The sequence below is a fragment of the Planococcus citri genome, chromosome 1 (genome assembly GCF_950023065.1).
Source record: "Planococcus citri chromosome 1, ihPlaCitr1.1, whole genome shotgun sequence".
NCBI classification, from domain to species: domain Eukaryota; kingdom Metazoa; phylum Arthropoda; class Insecta; order Hemiptera; family Pseudococcidae; genus Planococcus; species Planococcus citri.
In genome coordinates, this window is record NC_088677.1 from 44,472,519 (window position 1) to 44,492,340 (window position 19,822).

Below are 19,822 nucleotides of genomic sequence, written 5' to 3' on the forward strand. Positions count from 1 at the left end.
GAGATGATCTTGAAATTTTTCAAAATTCAAACAAGTAGGTAGGGTAGGCAAAATTATACTTAGATACATACCTAGATTTCATTTCAACTTTTTTAGGATGAAAATCTTATTTTTCCCCCGCCTTGAAAAAACGCTGATTACGTCGCAGATTAAGAATATAGAGTCATTTTCTGGGGCGTAGCAAAAACTCAATAAGATTATAGGTAGGGGTTTTGAAATGTAAAAAATATCTACTCTCAAATTTTGCCCAACATTTTGTGAAAAGATGCAACTCATCTGTGCCTAAAGGCTAAAACTGATGTACTCGAGTAAGTAATGAGTTAGGATTGGTTGAAAGGCAGATGGTTTGCCTTATTTTCCAATGATAAGTTTAACGGTTGAAAAATTGCCCCAAGCACGGCAATAAACGGCATTTTTTGAAAAATTGTTGTTCCTATATTAGTTGAAATTGCAAAAATAAAATTATTGAAACAATTTGCATCGAGCAGTAATTTTTATCGTCGACATAAAAAATTGAAAAAACCGGTTCAAGAAATTCACATTTTCCCCTTATTTTTTCGAATTACAAAGTGGTAGTACATACCTACCTTATATCATTTTGACTACTGACTGCTTTGAGCCCCCCTCCTCTTGTTGCCTCATCATTGGAAAACTGTCGATGGACGATCGTACGAGTACAATGAAATAAAATAAAGGTTTCGGAAGAGATGGAATGCATTACTTACCAGCAGTACCGTCGGAGAATCCGTCGGATGCCAGATGTAAACAGCTTGTTCGACGAGAGTCGCACACGCTTCAAAATTCGTGTATTTTCCACCCTCCCCTCGGATGCAAAAAGGCAGACAAATAAACGTTTGTTGTATCGATCAGAATACGACCCCCTCATTGGCTCTCGTCCACGCGAGTCGAACGCTTATTGGTCGAACGTGGGTCGGAGGTAGAACCGCGTTTATTCAGTAACACCTATTTCGGTTGACATGTTACGTTTTAACGATATAAAAGGTGCAAGGAGAGTCAAGAGTTTTTTTTATTATTATTTTTTTTTGCTTTCATTTCAAAAAATCTCTCCGCTCCTATTTTTCTCTCCCAGTATGAAATTACTCGTCGAAAGGTTGCGCCGAATGCGATTTATCAGTTGCGGTATACTGTGTAGACGTGAGTCGCTCGAGTGGCACACAATTTGATTTTGAAATCGCGAGTTCGAGGACTCTTCCAGTTTGAACGTTATTAATTTAACGTTAAATTGAACACGTACCAACAAGTCATTGAGTATCAATTCGAGCGTGTGCACTTCTTGTCGAACATTTCGTTATATCGTTTTGAAATTACTAGCTTATTACGCCTAATTAATTTGTTAATTTTTTTACGCGTTTGAAGTGATTTTTAATTTGTTATCAAATTTTTTCGCGGGTTTTTCACGCATTTGTTTCGTGTGACGTTTTGCAACATCATCTTCATATATTTACAACTGTGTACTAATGCATTGAAAGGATAGATCATCAGTCAGCATTTCATCGACGAAATTGATTTTCACAGTGAGTAAATCATTTATCATGTGATTGAGTTTTAGTTCTTACTCGTTCGATCGTTTTATAAAAAATACATATCTAACTTAGTTAGGTACCTGTACTGGTATGGGTACCTTACGTAGACATAAATGGAAACCGTACCTATCCAATATCCATCGTTGAAGATCTTTATGATGAGTGGGGCAGAGGTGCGTTTTCTCTGTTGTGATAATCTGACTTTTGACTTCTTAGAAAATTGAATTAAACATTTTGGTTCATGCTTTATAGAGAATTAATCAAAATTGATCGCTTCAATTGCTACCAATTTCAAATTTGAAAGATGCAGTGTGACTCTGTTCAAGTCTGACGTACCTATTGTTTTATCTACATACAAATCTTCAAATCATCTGTGGTCACCTGTTCAACGATTAATAAAATGGATTCCCACGATGAGAAGGTTTGATCCATCAATCAGCAGATTGGTTATTCATTTACCAGTCTATTTTAGATTTCGAGACTTCCATGCTAGTCCTGAAATTCAGACCTTGCGAGTGAAAAAAACTATAGTGATTTTTTTGTGTGTTTTTTAAAAAATAAATTAGGTAATTAACTTACCTAAGTAAGTAGATAGGTAAGACTGTGTTGGTATCCGAGTGCATACCATGTAGGTAGAGGTACCTAGTACCTACTAACATTTTCCGACGTAAACTTTACACCCGCAAGTATACAGATAGTACTTACTCTTAGTATACAATACGTATATCATACATATAACTTGGGTACCTCTACCTACCTCTATCTACTTAATTAATGCCACCCAGTTTTTCGATTGATTTTTCACAAATATTATAAACTAATTAATCTATAATGATCGATTAAATATTGGAAACAAATTAAACTGAGCTGTAGCTCGCGCGAGTATAAATAAACCGGTTCATATTAACAGCAAAATAATGTATATGCAGCCATGCAGGTATATACAATATATTACCGTACCATACATAAGGCAAGCAAAAATATTGCATTTTTTTGTTATTAAAAAGTGACATAAGAGATATGTATGGGTAGCAGGTACACTGGTAGACGGTGTACGTATGAAGTATCATTTATATTGCATTACAGCTGTTTTTATGGTGTACAAGATTTGACAAGTCACCACGAGGTCAAGATCACGTAAAATCAAAACAAAGTATGTAAATTATCGTACCTCCCCTACTTGAATACCTACTTATGAATTTTGTAGCTTTTTTCTCGGCTATTAGAGATTTTGTTCGATTAAAAAAAATTAATTTTTGAACTAAAGTTACCTATTAGTGATTCTCTCACGTGATATCCTGAAGAAGTAGATATTCGTATATTTGTCTTCTACCAAAATTAACTTCACTATTTAAATAGGTAGATATACCTATAGGTACTAAAAACTGTGATCATTCTATGAAAAAATTGAGTATAAAAATATTTTGTGAATTTGAAAACACACAAGTCTTTCTTCAATTACATACGTATAACTTATGACATAACCTAGGCTATAAAGAAGAACAACAAGAGGGGCACTTGCCTCGGACCCCGATAATCCTGAAGGAACAAGGAATCGTGAATTATGTGCCTATGTTATACATATACTTATAGACTTACTCACACCTTGCAAAATTCAATAAAAAAAATTCGATTTGCAAGTTCTTTTTAAATGAAGAATTCATCAATAGAGTTGGATTTTTTGACAGAGGCGGAGGAGGAGAGGGGGGGAAATAACATAAAACTTTACTATGGGCTCGTGTTGGCTCTCAAGGTACTGCTTCTCCTTCCACTCAGCATGCTTATGGAAAACTGCTTATTGTTTCCTTAAATTCATGGGGATGGGGCTTCGAAATTTCAGCAATTTGAAAAGAGTATTACTGCTGACCAGTTATTAAAATAAGTCTTCAGTATAAGTAATTTATGTCTTCCTAAAAGAATTGTTCCACAATCGAAATTTTTCAACTTGTTCTTAGATTCCTCTCAAATGTGAATATTTGTGTATAAATGCATAAAATAAAGGAGATTGAAATTATTTTAACTACCTAGGTAGGTACCTACATAGTTTAAATTATTGTTTGTACGAGTATGGTAAGTATACGATTGTAAATTAATTGCTTATCAATTTTTTGCGGAAACGTATCTCAACTAGCCAATTTTTATGGAGAAATTTAATTTCTTAGAATTTTTTTTTTTGTTGTTGAAAGGGAAAAGATCGGAGAAAATTTATGCTCCAAGCCCTAATTAGTCATTCAAGCCTTACAAAAATCCAATTTTTGCCAAAAATGAACAAGTTGTTCCCCTATTCTCATTCTTTTCTCTGAAAGAGGACTAAAAAAAGGACTGAAAATCTTGAAAAATGGGGAAATTTGAAGAATGAATTCCGTTAGGTACCTGCACTTTTACTTGAGCTCATTTATATGATATTACAGACACCTAATACAATTTCTTTGCATAACATTTTGCATTTGTTTTTTTATACAATAATGGGAGGATAACTTGAAAAAAATAAAATTCGTTCAAAAAAATCATACTTACTTTTTCCTTTTTTGTTTGTTTAACTCCCTAATTATGGAGCCTGGAGGTTTTTATAGAAAAAAAACTGCTCTAACGTGACCTCTGCCTTCTCTTTCTTCAGATTTTTTGTTCGGTACCTAACTGTTATAATCTTAATTTAGTTTACCTTCAAATATATGTGCGGTATTTAGTTACTTACGTGTGATAATGAAAAGAAATATGTACCTACGTATTTCAAATTTTGGAAAACCATTTCTTGTTCAAAAAAAAGGAATCAGAAAAATAGGGTTTCCTTGCGTGGACTCATTTACATACGAGTACATGTGCCTGATTGTGAAGTAAATTGAGAAAACGGGTATGAATACTCAGGTAGTCCATACTTGGTAAGTGTATCCCTCAGAGAATTTAAACCACATTTTTTTTCAAAGTATCTACATATAAAAACTCGGAAAGTTTCCATAGATGTTATCAAAAAATCACAATTTCAAAACTTCGATCGCAAAAAAGATTACATAGGTATAAATGGGATCTTGTCAGTGAGAGCTGTGTTGGTTTTGATTGCTCTCTTAGGGTTTACACTTGGGTGGGTCGTCTTTGAATTTTTTGGGAAACTGAAGCGAGGATTCGATAAAAAGTTGCCGGGGAACCTCAATAGACTGTAGGAAAAATTTTGATATCCTAAACTTGAACTATCACTTTTATACTGACATTTCAAATTTTAAAATTGATGTTGAAAATGAAAAAAATGAAAAAAATCGTGGAAGGTAATTGATCATATTGAGTATAATACTTAATATCTACTCAGAAGTGAAAAAGAAAAACATTTTTGAATAATTTTCAACTTACCAAGGGTTTTGCATGATGACTTTCGAAAGCAAGAAAAATTATGGTTAAAGTTAGGGATCCAAAAATTTTCCTACAATCTTTTGAGGTCCCCACGACTTTTTATCGAATCTCGAATCTCTCCTTCAACCCCCCCCCCCACCCCCAGGACGAAGACGACCCATTCAAGTGTTCACAATGTAGGTATTCATTATCAATAGGTCAGTATGTCTAAAAAAAACTCCTTGCATCATCAAAAAGCATGAGAAAATGTTTAGGTATACTTGTTTTTTCTGCATACAAATTCATTTTAAAAATTTATGCTGTGACTTTTAAATTTCAAACAATTTTAATGCTTTAAATGTTCTCAAAAATCGGTAATTAGACCTAAAATATCAATTCGCTCGCTCAAAAATCATAAATGTGAAAAAATTATCTCCTCGTCAAGATACCTACCTACATTAAAAAACGAAAGAGAAAGAAAAACACTTATTCACCGAGAAATGAAGTGTACGAATAGCCTAATACGCAGAGAGAACTAAATTAAATGACGATTAAAAGGGAAATTCGGGCATTAAATACCAGCAGAGCTATTTAAAATATGTTTGACGTAAATTCTACAGTCCTTGTAATCAGTCTAACTTTCTCTTTGGTAGGCTCTATATATTGGTCTGTTGAAATTGGAATTCGAAACAAATTCCACGGAGATAATATTAAACAGAGGGTCGATTTCAACTGCTGGGGATGAATTAGCTTTGTTATTAATTTTAAGAGCTTGGATGCGCACCCTCTTCTTAAAAACACATAGCGTTTATTAACGGTTTCTTAAAGACTCTGCGATTTTTTTTCCTTTCAGAATTCATTAACAAACAACAAAATTAACAATTTATAAATCACCTATTCAAGTAGATTTTAAATTAAATATTTTTAATATCGAGGTTGTATTCGAGTATTTTTTCATTTTTCACGGAAAATCTTTTCGTATTTTTTTCCTAAATTAAATTTTTTATGTTCTGTATTTTTTTTTTTTTTTTGTTCGAGTTGAAAAATAATTAAGAAATATATACCTACAATATACCTACTAACAGGTATTTTTTGTCATTTACAGGAAAAAAATGCTGCAAGGCATTTCAAGAGCTGAACAAGCAGGATCTCTGTTACCTCCACATCATCATCACCACCATCACCAGCCATTATCTCATCATTCATTAAGCTCAGGACACGCGTGGCCCACAAGTTCAGACGATGTTTCGCATAAAGGTAAGAGCAGCAACACTCTCTCGTATACGCTTAATATAATAATACCAACTCAATTATGAACAATGTAGGTACCAGCTCAAAGGTCAATCTAAATTTGATAATTTATTCGCGGTAATCCCTGCGCTAAAAGGCGAACACGCGCATAGGGTTTAGGGTATCTTTTTAATGAAAACTGTCCAGTTCAAAGGCATAATAGAAGGAGGAAGCGAAAATTCCCCGTTATCCTCAAACTGACCATTTGCAAATGTTATCCTTGTTTTCTATTTGTCGGACAAGCCATTACTCGCCCATTTACATATATTTCTCTTACAAAAAAGGGTTCCTGGTTGTGTTTATTCACTCTCAGTCTCTCTTTGTTGTTTCATGTTGAATCTGTCGACACCACGGTACTTTTCATGTTTTATAACGCGAAACTGCGAATAAATATTTGATAAGACAGGTGCTTTTGAAAAATTACCGCAACTAAACTAAAAATTACACGATAATCGATCTCGACATCGAATTCTTGAAGAATATTAAGTACATATAAAGATTTCCAGATTTGTTGGCACTTTCTTGAATTGAAATCTCTTCGAAATGGGGCGAATAAAAAAAATCTAAAATTTATTCTTATACCTACAGAAGTGTGCCAATTATTCCATCATAAATGTATCCAGCACGCTGGAAAATACCAATATTTCGATGAAAAATACTGCAATATGCTTCTGTGAAGATTATCAACGCGCAAAATATGAAATATTAATGGTTAAATTATCAGAATTCGAGGTACCTATAGTTACATATAAATAGGGTGGCTCTCTTTTATACACATACTCAGTTACCTACCATTCTAATAGACGTTTCATTGATAAGTCGAAAGAGCCAACGCTATAGATACAGCAGATAGTATAATATGTTGAAAATATGTAAAAGCGAGCCGCCTATATACGGGTGATTCAACAAAGATTTACAAGGTAGCGGTATCCTAATTGATTTGAAAAATATATGTAAAAAGGTCCCCATAATTGGCGTCACGCTGATGGGAGTTCACCGGCTTTTGGCTACTGCCGCGGGCCCTTTCAAATGCCACCTTCATCAAACGCACGTAGATATATAGGTTGTGACATATGAGGCTTTGGCAGTCCTTCAAAGAACGAACATAGGTATATAACCAAGATACGTTTTGTACTTGGCCGCTTACAAACTACAGTACCTCTACCTACAACAATACTTATAGCACACCTGTTCCTTCGTCAAGGTATTTTTCATGCCGAATGCCGGTCAATTTCTTTTAAAAAATTTTACAAGTCTCGATTTCTATGCAGTTTCTATGATAGCAGATACCTTTTAGCTTGTTTGTTACAAACAACCACTTCCCATTCAATACGATTTTAAAGTGGCCAATATACCTACCTACGTATAACTTATAGCCTGTCCGAAAAGTGCCAGTTTATTAGTTGTAAGTATGCTAGTTGTTAACGTAAATCATACTATGCATAGTGATAAAATGTGTGAGAAATTATCTACCTAGGTATCTATACGATTTTGCTCGGATCAAACTGGAACTGGACATTTTTTTTTCAACAACAATAAAAAATGAACTTACCTACCTATCTCGATTTTTTCATAATTTCTGCTCAAGCGTGAAAATATTTTTTTTTTAAATCAAAACGATTTCTTGATTTATTTTAGAATAGAAAAAGATTCAGTCGTGGCTCGTGGTAGATATTTATATTTTGGAATTTCAGGATTTACCTACGCGAAAAAATATTTTGGTATTTTTGACAAGTAGGTGACCAGTGGTAAAACCCAGTGGTAAATTTAATACCAGTGGGACTGGTTTTTACCATTGGTTAAAACTACTCATTTACCAGTGGTTTTAGTGGCAGGGGTGCGGTGAAGGCACTTTCTTGAGTAGCAACTCCTCGTTGACGAGTTTGGGGGGGGGGGGGGCTTTTTTTTGTTGATAAATTCGTGAATATTTACTTGCACACAGAAAAAAAAGTAGGTAGATGCCCCCTAATCTTCGCGACCCCCCTTATCCCTTATATTTTCAAACTATTTTTAAAAAAACAATTATTAAGGGTAGAGGCACCAAATATGGACCACTTTTTTTTGGAGGATTGCCACATGAAAACTATAGGAGGTAGAAACCTCCACAAAGGCTTAAAATGAAGTTCCATCCTTCCACCAACACTGTACAAAACTTCAGGGGTGAAGGTCAACTTCAAGTATGTTTTTTTTTATTGTTGAGTGATGAGTGTCAAAATGACAGTTCGAAATTTTGGACGCCTAATATGGACCACCCATAAAATTTCAAAATAAACAGACTTTCACATTTTTCAAAAGGTCATATTTATTTGTAGAAATGAACAAAAAAACTTATTCTAAGCAGTTCAGGTTAATTTTGAATATTTTTTTCAAATTGTTGAATGACGAGTGTCAAAATGACAGTTCAAAATTTTGGACGTCTAATATGGACCACCTAAAGAATAATTTCAAAATAAACATATTTTTACGTTTCAAAACATCATATTTATTAGTAGAAATGAACAAAAAAAAATATTTCAAGCATTCCCTTTTTCAGCGGCTGTAAAAAATGAGTAAAAAATTCAATATCACAGGTGGTCCATATTAGTGCACCCCATAAAAAAAAACTTTGCACCAAAAATTTCTGTACATACCCTCATTTTTAGCAAAAACTGATCACTCCAGCAGAAACTACATCCTTTTTTGATATTATAAACATCAATGCCATTTAGAAAATTACACCACATATATATTTTAATAAAAGTTGAAAAACACACTGAAAAATTTTTCAGTGTCTCAAAACAGTTTTTTGTAAATTTCTCAGCGAGTTTTGACTTCACAGTTGTAATTTTTGTCTCATTCGTTTTTTTGATGAAAAATACATCAGAATACATTTTTTCCTGACAGATTGCGCTAATTACCAATGAGAACGGGCGCTGGTCCATATTGCGGACTGGTCCATAATTGGTGCCCTTACCCTTATACCTACCAAAAAATAAGAACTATTTCCCTATCTTTTCAACATTTCTAAAAAAGGGGAAAATGATCAACTTTTTTCATTCTGCATAGACATAGTGTTGTAAATGGCCCCCCTAAATTTGAACAACCTCCTAAATTGGAGTGCCACTGGCACCTTAATCAAAATAATCCCCGTATTTCCTAAAAATCGATTACATAATTCAAAAGAATATTTATTTTTTGAATAACAGTTCAAAAATCACCAAAATCAGTTATGTATTAGATACTACATAATTTTAATTACTATAGAAAAAATAAAAATAAACAAAATAAAGTTGAAATCAAAAATCATTTTCTAAACAATATTCGACTGTGCACACTTGATGATCCTCCGACCATTTCAATCGTCTCATCGTAGGATATGTCATTAAAAATGTCGCTTTTGGAAGCCAAGATCATCGCAGAGAGCCATTTTTGTGCAATAAAACCTGAAAATTGTTGCAGGGTGGCCCTTTAGTGAAGTTCAAGAAAATAAACAAATTCGACCTATGAAGCTGAGTTTTCTAAATATTTTCTTTAAAAAAAAAATGGCCTTTTATAAAAAAAAGAAATGATGTTGTTATAGAACATACCTACTTAACATTTTTCATCTACATGAATGCAATAATTTTTTCAAGATAGGTACATAGTTTTGTATTTTTTTTTTTTTTTAAATTTATTTAACCCGCCGTGTACAGCCTTTTGGCTAGAGGCGTGGAGACAATTTGGAATTAGATTTTGTTGTACAGATCGACTTCTTTCAGGAAGGTATAAGGAGTCTATGGTTTTGAGTACTGCTGTCAGACAGTAGAGATTCAAGAGTGGGATTTGGGATCAGACATTTCTTTCAGATTTATGCTTGAAACATTTCAACAAAAATTAAAAAACTGAATTTTAAGTATTTTTGTATTCAAATGTTACATCTAAACGTCTTTTATCTATAAGTACAAGTGAAATTTTATCAACGCACGAGGATAGAAGAGAAGATCTTCCTCTTCTTTTCTACTTCTTATACCTACCTATTCCTCTGCGTAACGTTTTGAATTGGTTTTTCGGGAGGTTTGTAACCTTGTACGGCCATAAGTTATTTTAAAATTACTCGAAAATATGGAAATGCTTGAAAAATGTTTGGAAATTTGACTCAGATCCACCATGAACGAGTTTTTGGAATCGAAAATGAAGATTTGAATTTTGAAGCAAATTTCAACTGTCTGCTTCATGGCTTACAGAGCAATTTCCTTGTTGAAAAAAATTAGTTTGACCTAGAAGTTCGCCATTCTTTTTTATCAGTTTGGAGTTTTCTTGCTTCATTTATCAATTTCTCTATAGCTTTTTTGCGGATTTGAAATTCCAACTTGATACCATAATTTCAAGGGACCTTATCAGGCGACGTGTTATAGAGTTGTCCCCCGCCCACCCAACTGTTCGAAACGCGTAAAAATATGCGTAAAAGCCGTTGCGGCGGCAGTAACACTGCAGACGTCACAATTATCTACGTATTTCTAGAATGAAATCCTGATAAAATGCTGAATTGGGGGGGGGAGGGTAGAGGTGAAACATGAGATTAACACGGTAAAATTCAGTTTTTGTCGTTTTTTTCAAAACTAGTTGAGTTTTTAAAAACGTTTATGAAACATTTCCAAATTCATGAGATCTTAGATTCTCTGTAAAATCAGATCTACGGTGCATACCTAAGTATCTACTGGTAGCTCCAGGATTTTTTTTCAATTTTTTTTTTGAAAAAAAATACAATTTTGAAACCTTGAGGAAACAAAGTTATTTTTTTGAACAACTTATTGAAGGAAAATTTTTATCATTTTTTTTGTGTTAAATTTTGAAAGTTTTAGATTCTGCATCCTTGAAGAACATATTATGGTAACGTACATAATAGACTGCAATGATGATAATTCCATCAGGCACACCACATATTGGCTCTTGAGTACTTATCAATTTGTATTGAAGCGCATACTGTGTTATATGTATTATCATCAAAATGTGTACGTCTAATCTCCGAATTTATGGAATAAATATGCGGAAACTGTGACATTTACAGCCTGAAATCGGCGTCAAAATTCCATTACAAATTACCTATCCAGCTGCGACTAACAATGAAACTTTTACACCTCTTAGACGATTCAAGCCCTTGAGAAAAGTGCTTGTAATACTTTTGTAATGAAACTCTTGCTAAAATTCTATCTGCTGCGATGCAAATTATTTGAAAGTCGAATGAACAAACCTTTGAAAACTTTTTTTTTTTTGAATAAAATTATGATAAAAAGAAGCAAGAATGTGGAAATCATTGCAAAAAAGCAAGTCAGACCTGTATGAAAATCCTTTGATTCAACACATCAGCATAGAAAAATTACAAACTTTCTCATTCCGTCGCATACACCAAGCTCACCCTTATTTTTGTTTATCTTTACATTATATCGTTTACGGTGATGGTAGATTCTTGTAATACTTATGTACCCCTATTTTTCCAAAGCGTTTAGTTTTTAGTTTTGATACGTGTCGGCGTTAGTGGTTCGTAAGTTTTTTATGTAGGTACCTAGATATTTTTTCGAAGTTGAATAAATATTTTAGGTAATACAATCTAGGTTCCTATACACACATATCGTACATATTCGTGGAGGCAGGTAATTTGTGTAGATACCTACCTATAAAATAAAGTCATTTGGACTTGTCGAAATTTAACGCCCATGGACGTCCGAAAAATAATACCTAAAAACTTCGATACCAAGGTACTTTATCCTTAATAATTTAAAAATGGAAGATGTTATTCAAAAATGAAGTGTGTCTTTGATATATGTATGTACCTAGATTTCAGATTTGTAGCTATAGATATCTTATATCTGTGAACGGATATTTTTTTTAGCATACCTAACTACTAATTTTGGATCGATTTTCATTAACCTTGGTGGGGTAAAGCTTTTGGAATTTTTCCGATTCGTATAGTACTTACTTACTACTTACAGCGAAAGTTTGAAAGTAAATTCGTTTCGTGGCACTATATACGCCAATGTTCGATAATCGAAAAATACTTTTCAGTCTTCGGTTGAGTTTGTATACGGAGCAACGAACCGATCAAGGAGATAACTAGATTTTGCCATAATCCGCTCTATTATAGTTTAGTTTTTTTTTCCGTTATAAGAATGAAAAAAATTACGACGCGTTATTTTTCACGCGCCAGCATCGTAAAGAGCGTCTTATGTTTAGCACCACTTTCTTCTTTCATAAATATCTATACTGTAATGTTTTCGTTACTTTCGGAGTTTTGAAAAGAAAGGAAAACTGAGAAGCCTATTTCACCGCGTTTATCTTAAAAGCGCCCTCCTTCTTTTCTTATCACTATTTGTAGCGATTCGTCGTTACCGGCACCTCGGTATACGTGGCTTTTCGCGGCTTCGTCCCCTTCGTACAAAGTAGCTCCCCTTTTTATGCAGTTAATTCTAACCCCGTTTCCTCCCGGTCTTTGGCAGATGTGTCATTTGCACGCGGTGCGCCCCTAAATTCCATTCTTCCCACCATCTTATTTATTTAATTTAAAACTTCTATCCCTTCTAATACTTTTGGTCGGGAAATGTTACCCGTTTTCGAATCAGCGTTAACGTATTTTTACTAAATGAAATTTACAAATTTTTCATTCTTACTTTTTTCTTCTCAAAAGTTCCTCGAGTACCTATTCGTATATTTTGCACGCAGCATGGTATTGTAGAAGGTTTCTAGATGCGATTTCATGATGCAAGTTTACTAGTCATTTCATCCTTAAATTTAATTTGCCTACGCGTAAGCTTTAATGCTAATGTTTTGTCGTAAGTAATTCGTTTGTAAGTAATATTTCTTCACGTATGAAAATTTAATGAAGTCGAAGTGATTGCGCAAATTTCACTAATTCTTCGTAATAATTTCTCGTATTTAGGTATTGTTTTGATCTGTTGGAAATTTTTTCAGACTCGTGTTTATCTGAAGGTATCAAAATAATCAACCGGAAATTAGTTCTAGATGGTTCAGTACCTGGATTCTTACTTACCTATTTTTCAAAGTTCTGAGGTTCAAAATCATGACTATAGTCTTGGAAGGAATGGGGGCCAGAGATGACAAAAACTCCAACTGATTCGTCTGAAAATTCCCTAATACTTATAGCCGGTGTCAAAAAACGTTGAAAGTGCATTTTTTCAAATTTTCCTGTCGAAGTTTGCAATTGATCTGTGGCGTCTACAATTTTTTGAAAAACGTGTTGATTTGAGTGAGGTGAAATTTTCGTAAATTTAATTTTTTTGTATTCAAATCGGTCCCACAGCGAATGTAGTGCGCAAGAACTTCGTGACAATGTAGTAGTTATCTCGAGAAGTATAATAACTTCATTCTTGATGTGTGAAATTGAATTTTTTTTATCTAGATATTTAATAGGACTTATTTTTGAGACTATTGAAGAATATAACGTTTCAGAAATGTCATTTTAGAAAAAGAAAATCAAGTTGGAAAAATCTTTCTAAAATTCACGTTTTAAAAGTGAAACAACATACTTACAACAAATTTCTACACCCTCAACATTGTATCAAGTTTGATTAGACAGGTACATACCTACTTATTGATTTGCTTTTTGAAATAATGCTGAAAAGTGAATGATTTTGAAAATTTAAGTTCATTTTTGTTGATGTACCTATTGCCATTAGTTTCGTTTTTGATGATTCAAGAAAATTAACAGTTCAAAATGGTAAAATTCCTGAATTATAGACTTCACATTGAAAAATAAGTAGCCTCTAGGTACAATTTTTTTGACTGTCTGTAAATTTCTTTGCACCTAGCTACTCGTACTTAATTGTTGTATTTTCACAGTTTCTTTTATATTTTCTAAAATTTTTCAAGATCGGCGAAAGGCGAAATGCGGAAAAAGGGGACAAGGTGCCCCTCTTATGGATTTCCCTCAGCGTCTTCCTTGGACTGTAAAAATATTGGTTTTGTCCCCTCCCCAAGGAAGCTAGTGTTTCAAAATCATAACTAAGTATGTATTTACATTTCATGTTATATCCCCTTGAAATCAATTTTTCAACTTCAATTTATTATTTCAAAAATGAATGTATGTAGGTATGCAGTTTTCCAATCTGTTCAAGAAAAGCTTAACTACATATCTGTTTGAAAAGTTTTCCGACGAACGCTCGTGTTTTAAATTCTAGACGTATTTTATCGTGCTTAATTTTTTTCTTTCTTCTTTTATCATCAAAAAATTTAGAATGTTGACAAGTAGGTATTATTTTTTTGTTTTTTTTTTAAATCTATAAATTAGATTTGAAATTGACACTGTTCACTAATCAAACCCTAAATAAGTAAGTATCTTTAAAAAGAAATAAAAATGCACTCATTTGACCCCTTTTTTTTCGTACCTAAGCAATTTTAAACTTTCTTTCAAGAGGCAAAAAATTTCAAAATGATCGAATTTTGGTCAAATACAATTATTTACAGTTTTTTCCTATTTCAAAAAATCTTCTTCATATTTAGCCTTCTTTATTTGATACTTTTTCCTAATTTCAGCTTCTTGTTAAAAAAAATGACAAAGCACGTATCCAAAATTTCGACTGGGAACAAATGTCATGTCAAAATGTTCTGCCAAGTTTTTCTTAACTAAGGTATAGTTGACACCACCGATTAAAAAAAGAAGTTTCAAAACAACCTCATCTCTTCAAATTTCAACTAACTACTATAGTCAATGTTAAACAGCTTCTCAGCTCTTGGTTCAGAACTCAAAATGAGCATTTTCAATTAAGCTCGAGCTCTTTTTACAATAAGTATTTAATTCATAATTTTTCAATTTCATTTTTTCAAATGAAGTGATCAAAAATGAAGAGTGAGACATTGCTGAAAATATTTTTGTGATCGTGAACATGATCAATTGAGAGGAGTCTCGAGTCTCAACTTGCCTATAGTATTACTTTTTGGTTGATATGAGCAACTTTTTTTTTGTAATGGCAATAGCTTGAATTAAAATGCCCATAAAGCTTAGGAAAAATTGAAAAAATGTCAAGCTTGTTTACGTGAAAGTAGTTACGTACTTTATGGTTTAAATTTTAGTTCCAGTTGGTTGAAAGTGCGTAATATACATCTTGGTTATTTTACTGAAAATCATACTCACAACTCTCAAGTATACGTCTCACGTGTCATCTACAGTCTATTCCAAGCCAAAAGGTACCCAATGTTCAAAATTTCGACAATTGACGTACATGGTTGTACTTACCTACGTATTCATAATACGTGGGTAACTACATATATCTAAATATCGAACACCTACCTGTATACATTATTTTTATATGTATTAATGCGATTCAGTAGTTCGCAAAAAAATAACCATCGCTCTCAAACTCATCACAAACAGAATCCTTCACATGTTTTTTTGAAACAGGGTGTGTAGGTAGAGGTACACGTACCTATACTATAGGTACCTATACTTTTTCTGAGTTTTGTTGAGTGAAATTCACAGTTACTTACTGAAGTATCATCTAATCAGTAGAATACCTACGAGTATATTATTAAATTATTAATAGATCTATAGATACCTAGGTACCTATGATGATGTTGTTGAAACAGCAATTCCCTCGATACATATTATACAACTCAAGTATGGTAATCGTCTCAAGCCGCCACTGAGTGTACACTACTAATTAACAAAATTCAAATTAACATACGTATTATGTCTTTGAAAGAATATAGAATGTAATAATCAAGTTTTATTCTGTGGATATGTTCTGTTCTTTTGTTACAGGGCTGGGATACATTGCAGAAGGTGATTAAACAGTTCCATTCTATGCCTTATTAATACCTACCTCGATATTTTTTAAAAATTAGTAATAATTTTAATGCGGGGAAAAATTTTCAAAACTTACGAAAGTTTACGTAAATAAGTGGCACTGTACCTACAAGCAGTTTTCACTTTTCGCAGTTAACCATCTGAACTTTTTTCCTCGATGATTTTATTTAAGAAAAGGGAAGGGTTTAGTGGTAGGGGTTGGTTCGAGTGACAACATTTTCTTAGCTACTCACACCGCTCATATACTTACACATATTTATATGAGTTACATGTATAGTGGAGCCTATTCAAAAAGAAAGATAAACTTCTATACATTTTAAGCTCGATGACGTTATTAGAATTACATAGACGCCTATTAGGTACGTGATAAATTTCGAGATAAATTTTCATAATAATTATTAAAACGTCTCGATTAAAATGGGGTACGGAACGACCATTTTATCTTTTTATTGAATTCATAAAACTATATTAGGGGAACATCTCTGACTAAATGATGTTTAGCAGCAATTTGCATAAACATCGCCTCTTCCACTAAATCCGTCCTTTACAACGCATGCTCGCTTAATACGTCGCATGCAAATTTAGCTTGCTTAATGAAATTCATCACGACGAAGTGTTTCATTTGAAAATTTTCGCGGTTTATTTCAATAGTGCTTGGTACCGAGTATGGTAAGGGGGTTGGATATTGTCAACCGAGGACTTACGAGTATCTCTGCCTTTTGGAAAGTTTTGATAGTTCAGTATATGGTGATGAGTCTTAATAGATGGAGCAAGGTTTTTTTAAATCAAGTGTTGGAAAAATTCAGCTGTAGTTGAGAAATTGACATTTTTTCTAGTGAAAGTTGAAAAGAATTTCGTGTGATTTGGAAAAATGCGGAAAATTGGATTTCTCTACGAAGTGCAAAAATAATATTTTCAAATGTGCCCCTATTTGCCGAAAAATGTCTCAAAGTGAAAAATATCTCATTGAACTGAAGATTTTTATTTCAAACTTTTCTATCACAAATTGGTAGTTTTACTTTTTATATACATTCCCAGTAGCTAGTAGGTAGGTATATTTTCTTATTTATTTATACACATACTTACGCCAAGGAAATTGAGTTAGTTTACTGCTGTCAAAGACAATTTCTTGAAAAATATAGTGTGTGCTAAAATTTCAGTCAAGCCAACAATTTTCCATTGGTGAAGTAGGTGTACAACTGTACATACATGAGAAGATATCCTTAACGTACCTACAAAAATGTTTAAAGGGTCCTGTGGGAGTGATAGAAGTACAGACCTGACAAAGTTTCGCATTTGACTCAAACGTTCTTGATTTTAAAAAAAAAATCGCGTTGCGTTTGGATTACATGTTACATGATTCATCAGCCCATGGTAAAATTTAAGTATATTCACAAACATGAGAATTATTTTGATTTTTTTTTTGGAGAAGATATAATTTTTAAAGGAAGAGGGAGACGAAGAAGAAATATTTGCATAAAGGTCTTGCGAAAATTCTTAGAAAGTCCTGTATTTCATTAGTAATTACATATTACCTACCAATGGACATTTTTGTCACTTTTACATGACATTATTTTTGAAATGACAAAAGATTTTAGCGTAAGTACATTAATTTTGATCAGGTAAAAAACTCAAATCAAGCTGCAGGTATAAGAATTTCCGATTTCAATCACAATTCATTTTCATCGAATCGGACGATTTTCAAACTTTCCGTAAGAGTCCAAAAAAAGGTCCAAACTTCTCATTTTGAAGAAATTGAACTTTACCAACTCAATTTTCAACAGATTGGTTTTTTCACTACCGAATGCCTAGCCACGGGAATGAAGCGAGTCAAAAAATCTTAATTTAATTTAGTGAGTCACGAAGTGCAAAAAAGGTCCAAAATTTTACATTTATTTCAAAAGAAAGTTCAATGATTTCGAAAGTTGGATGAAATTTCAAGAACTCGGTGTCATATCGATTTTCATTTTTTCTAAATAGGTAATTTAGTTGGTCGAGAAGGAAGGATGGGTATGGAAATTTGTTGCAAGAAAAAATAATTTGTAATACCTACATGAAAATTTTGAAAATAAAAATCAGTATTGAGAATTTGTATTCAATGGTTAGATTCATTTTGAGATATTTTTCTTTTAATGTGTTTTTTACTCACTTTGTTAAAAAAAAGCATGGCAAGTAGGTAAATGTCCTCACCTAAATAATTATTTTTTGGTGGGAAAAATAAAATAAATATAGAGAAATTTCGCCCAAATTTATAAACGAATTCAGAACAAAATCGAGATGAATTTTCGATGTGGCAATAGCTGGCGACAATTTAAAATCGTCTCGGATTTAATGACGCGTACAAAGAGTCAGGTGACAGTTAACAAGTTTCGGCATTAGGACGGGTTAAAGACGCGCTAAACGATAAAACAAACCAGCCGTACCTAGCATTTAAACAGTTTAATTAAATCGATTAGGTGTATTAAATGAATAAACGAAACGAAAGTCGTCGAATGTTTACAAGGTTGTCTGTTGCACTTGATTTTAAAAGGCTGAATAAAAAAAAAAAAAAGAACCTAGCGTAGTAGCAATTCGGTTAAATAAACAAACGCGGTTGACGCGCGCGGCAATGGTAAAAGCAAAAGGATTCTCGTTAAATTTCATGATATCTCCGGAGGCGATATCCTCCCTATGAGCGTACTTCAGTCGTTTAAATCCTTAAGTTCAAAAACCCCTGAAATATACGCACAAAACCGTGTCGATGTTTAACTACAGTCGCCTTGATCTTATAAACAGATTGAATTTCACCCTCTTCCGTTCTCTTATGTGTACTTATAGAAATAACCACTTTAGGTTTTATTGTATATACTTATAGTGTATACTGCGATATTAACGTCATTCGGGCAGGTTCATTTTTTTGCTCTATTTTTTTTTTTCGGCGATACTTGAAAAATTTTTCACCTACAGTGGCGGCTTTTTATAGCCTACGACTATAAGAATCGAAAGGTTACCACGCGTGAAATATGTATAAGCTTTTAAAGGAAAAGTTACTCATGTTGAACCCGTCGCCTATTTTGGTCCATTTATTATCTTGTCAACGAGACGACTAAACGTATACGATACTTACACCATATTCACCACGATAAACATCGTCAGAGGTGAAATAATTTCCCGTTAGGCAACGAGCCGACATAAGTTACTTTTCCCATTAGTATTATGACAAGTTATCCCTCAAAATACCTTGCAGTATATTGAGGTAGCAAATGTAAATGTAATGGTAGTAATTGGTTGGGGATATTAGGTCACAGCGGTGTGAATCAGCTAGGGGGTGTTTTTGTCAGCGGACGGCCTTTACCAGATTCCACCAGGCAGAAGATAGTCGAATTAGCCCATTCAGGAGCACGACCATGCGACATATCAAGAATACTTCAAGTTTCCAATGGATGCGTTTCCAAAATATTAGGCAGGTAAATATACATCTTTTTATACTTATACTTTATATATCTAAGTGTGTGATTATCGTTCGAGTTTAGGCTATATTAAATGTGTGAGCCTAAAAACCTCAAGTATACCCAGCATACCCATGTATTTCGCTCATTTGGCTGGTGAATTCTCTTATGTACTAGGAAATAGTCGGGTGTGTAACACGACTTATTGACCTCATGATGAACCTCCTACGTAGGGATAGATGAGCTAACTCACCAGTATAAGTATATTCGGTTTTTCAGTAAACGCTTAATTTGATCAAATTAGAAATTCACGAAGGGGTAGGAAGGAAAATTTATCTGAGAGTCATCCGAAACCCCTTTTTTTTGTTAGCTAAGACAGTAATCAGAAGACTGAAAGCAATAAAACCTTTTCAAAAATTTAGGGGGAAAATCCGTAATAAGTACGATGTAGGAATACAATACTT

General features: G+C 33.3%; 1 protein-coding gene across 7 annotated transcripts in view; it reads left to right on the forward strand.

Moving 5' to 3' along the window:
* Positions 1-1,035: 1,035 nt before the first annotated feature.
* The window catches only part of LOC135832187 (paired box protein Pax-6-like), a 47,978-nt gene continuing 29,191 nt past the window's right edge, over positions 1,036-19,822 (forward strand). The window contains exons 1-4 of one of the 7 annotated variants that reach the window (XM_065345270.1): positions 1,037-1,535; positions 5,971-6,122; positions 15,886-15,906; positions 19,211-19,376. In XM_065345270.1, the coding sequence (XP_065201342.1) occupies positions 5,978-6,122; positions 15,886-15,906; positions 19,211-19,376 (332 nt within the window). In that variant the 5' untranslated portion in view covers positions 1,037-1,535; positions 5,971-5,977. Of the gene's footprint in view, positions 1,536-3,552; positions 3,573-5,970; positions 6,123-15,885; positions 15,907-19,210; positions 19,377-19,822 lie in introns of those variants that run through there. The other 6 variants (XM_065345273.1, XM_065345271.1, XM_065345272.1 and 3 more) reach the window with 6 other exon arrangements.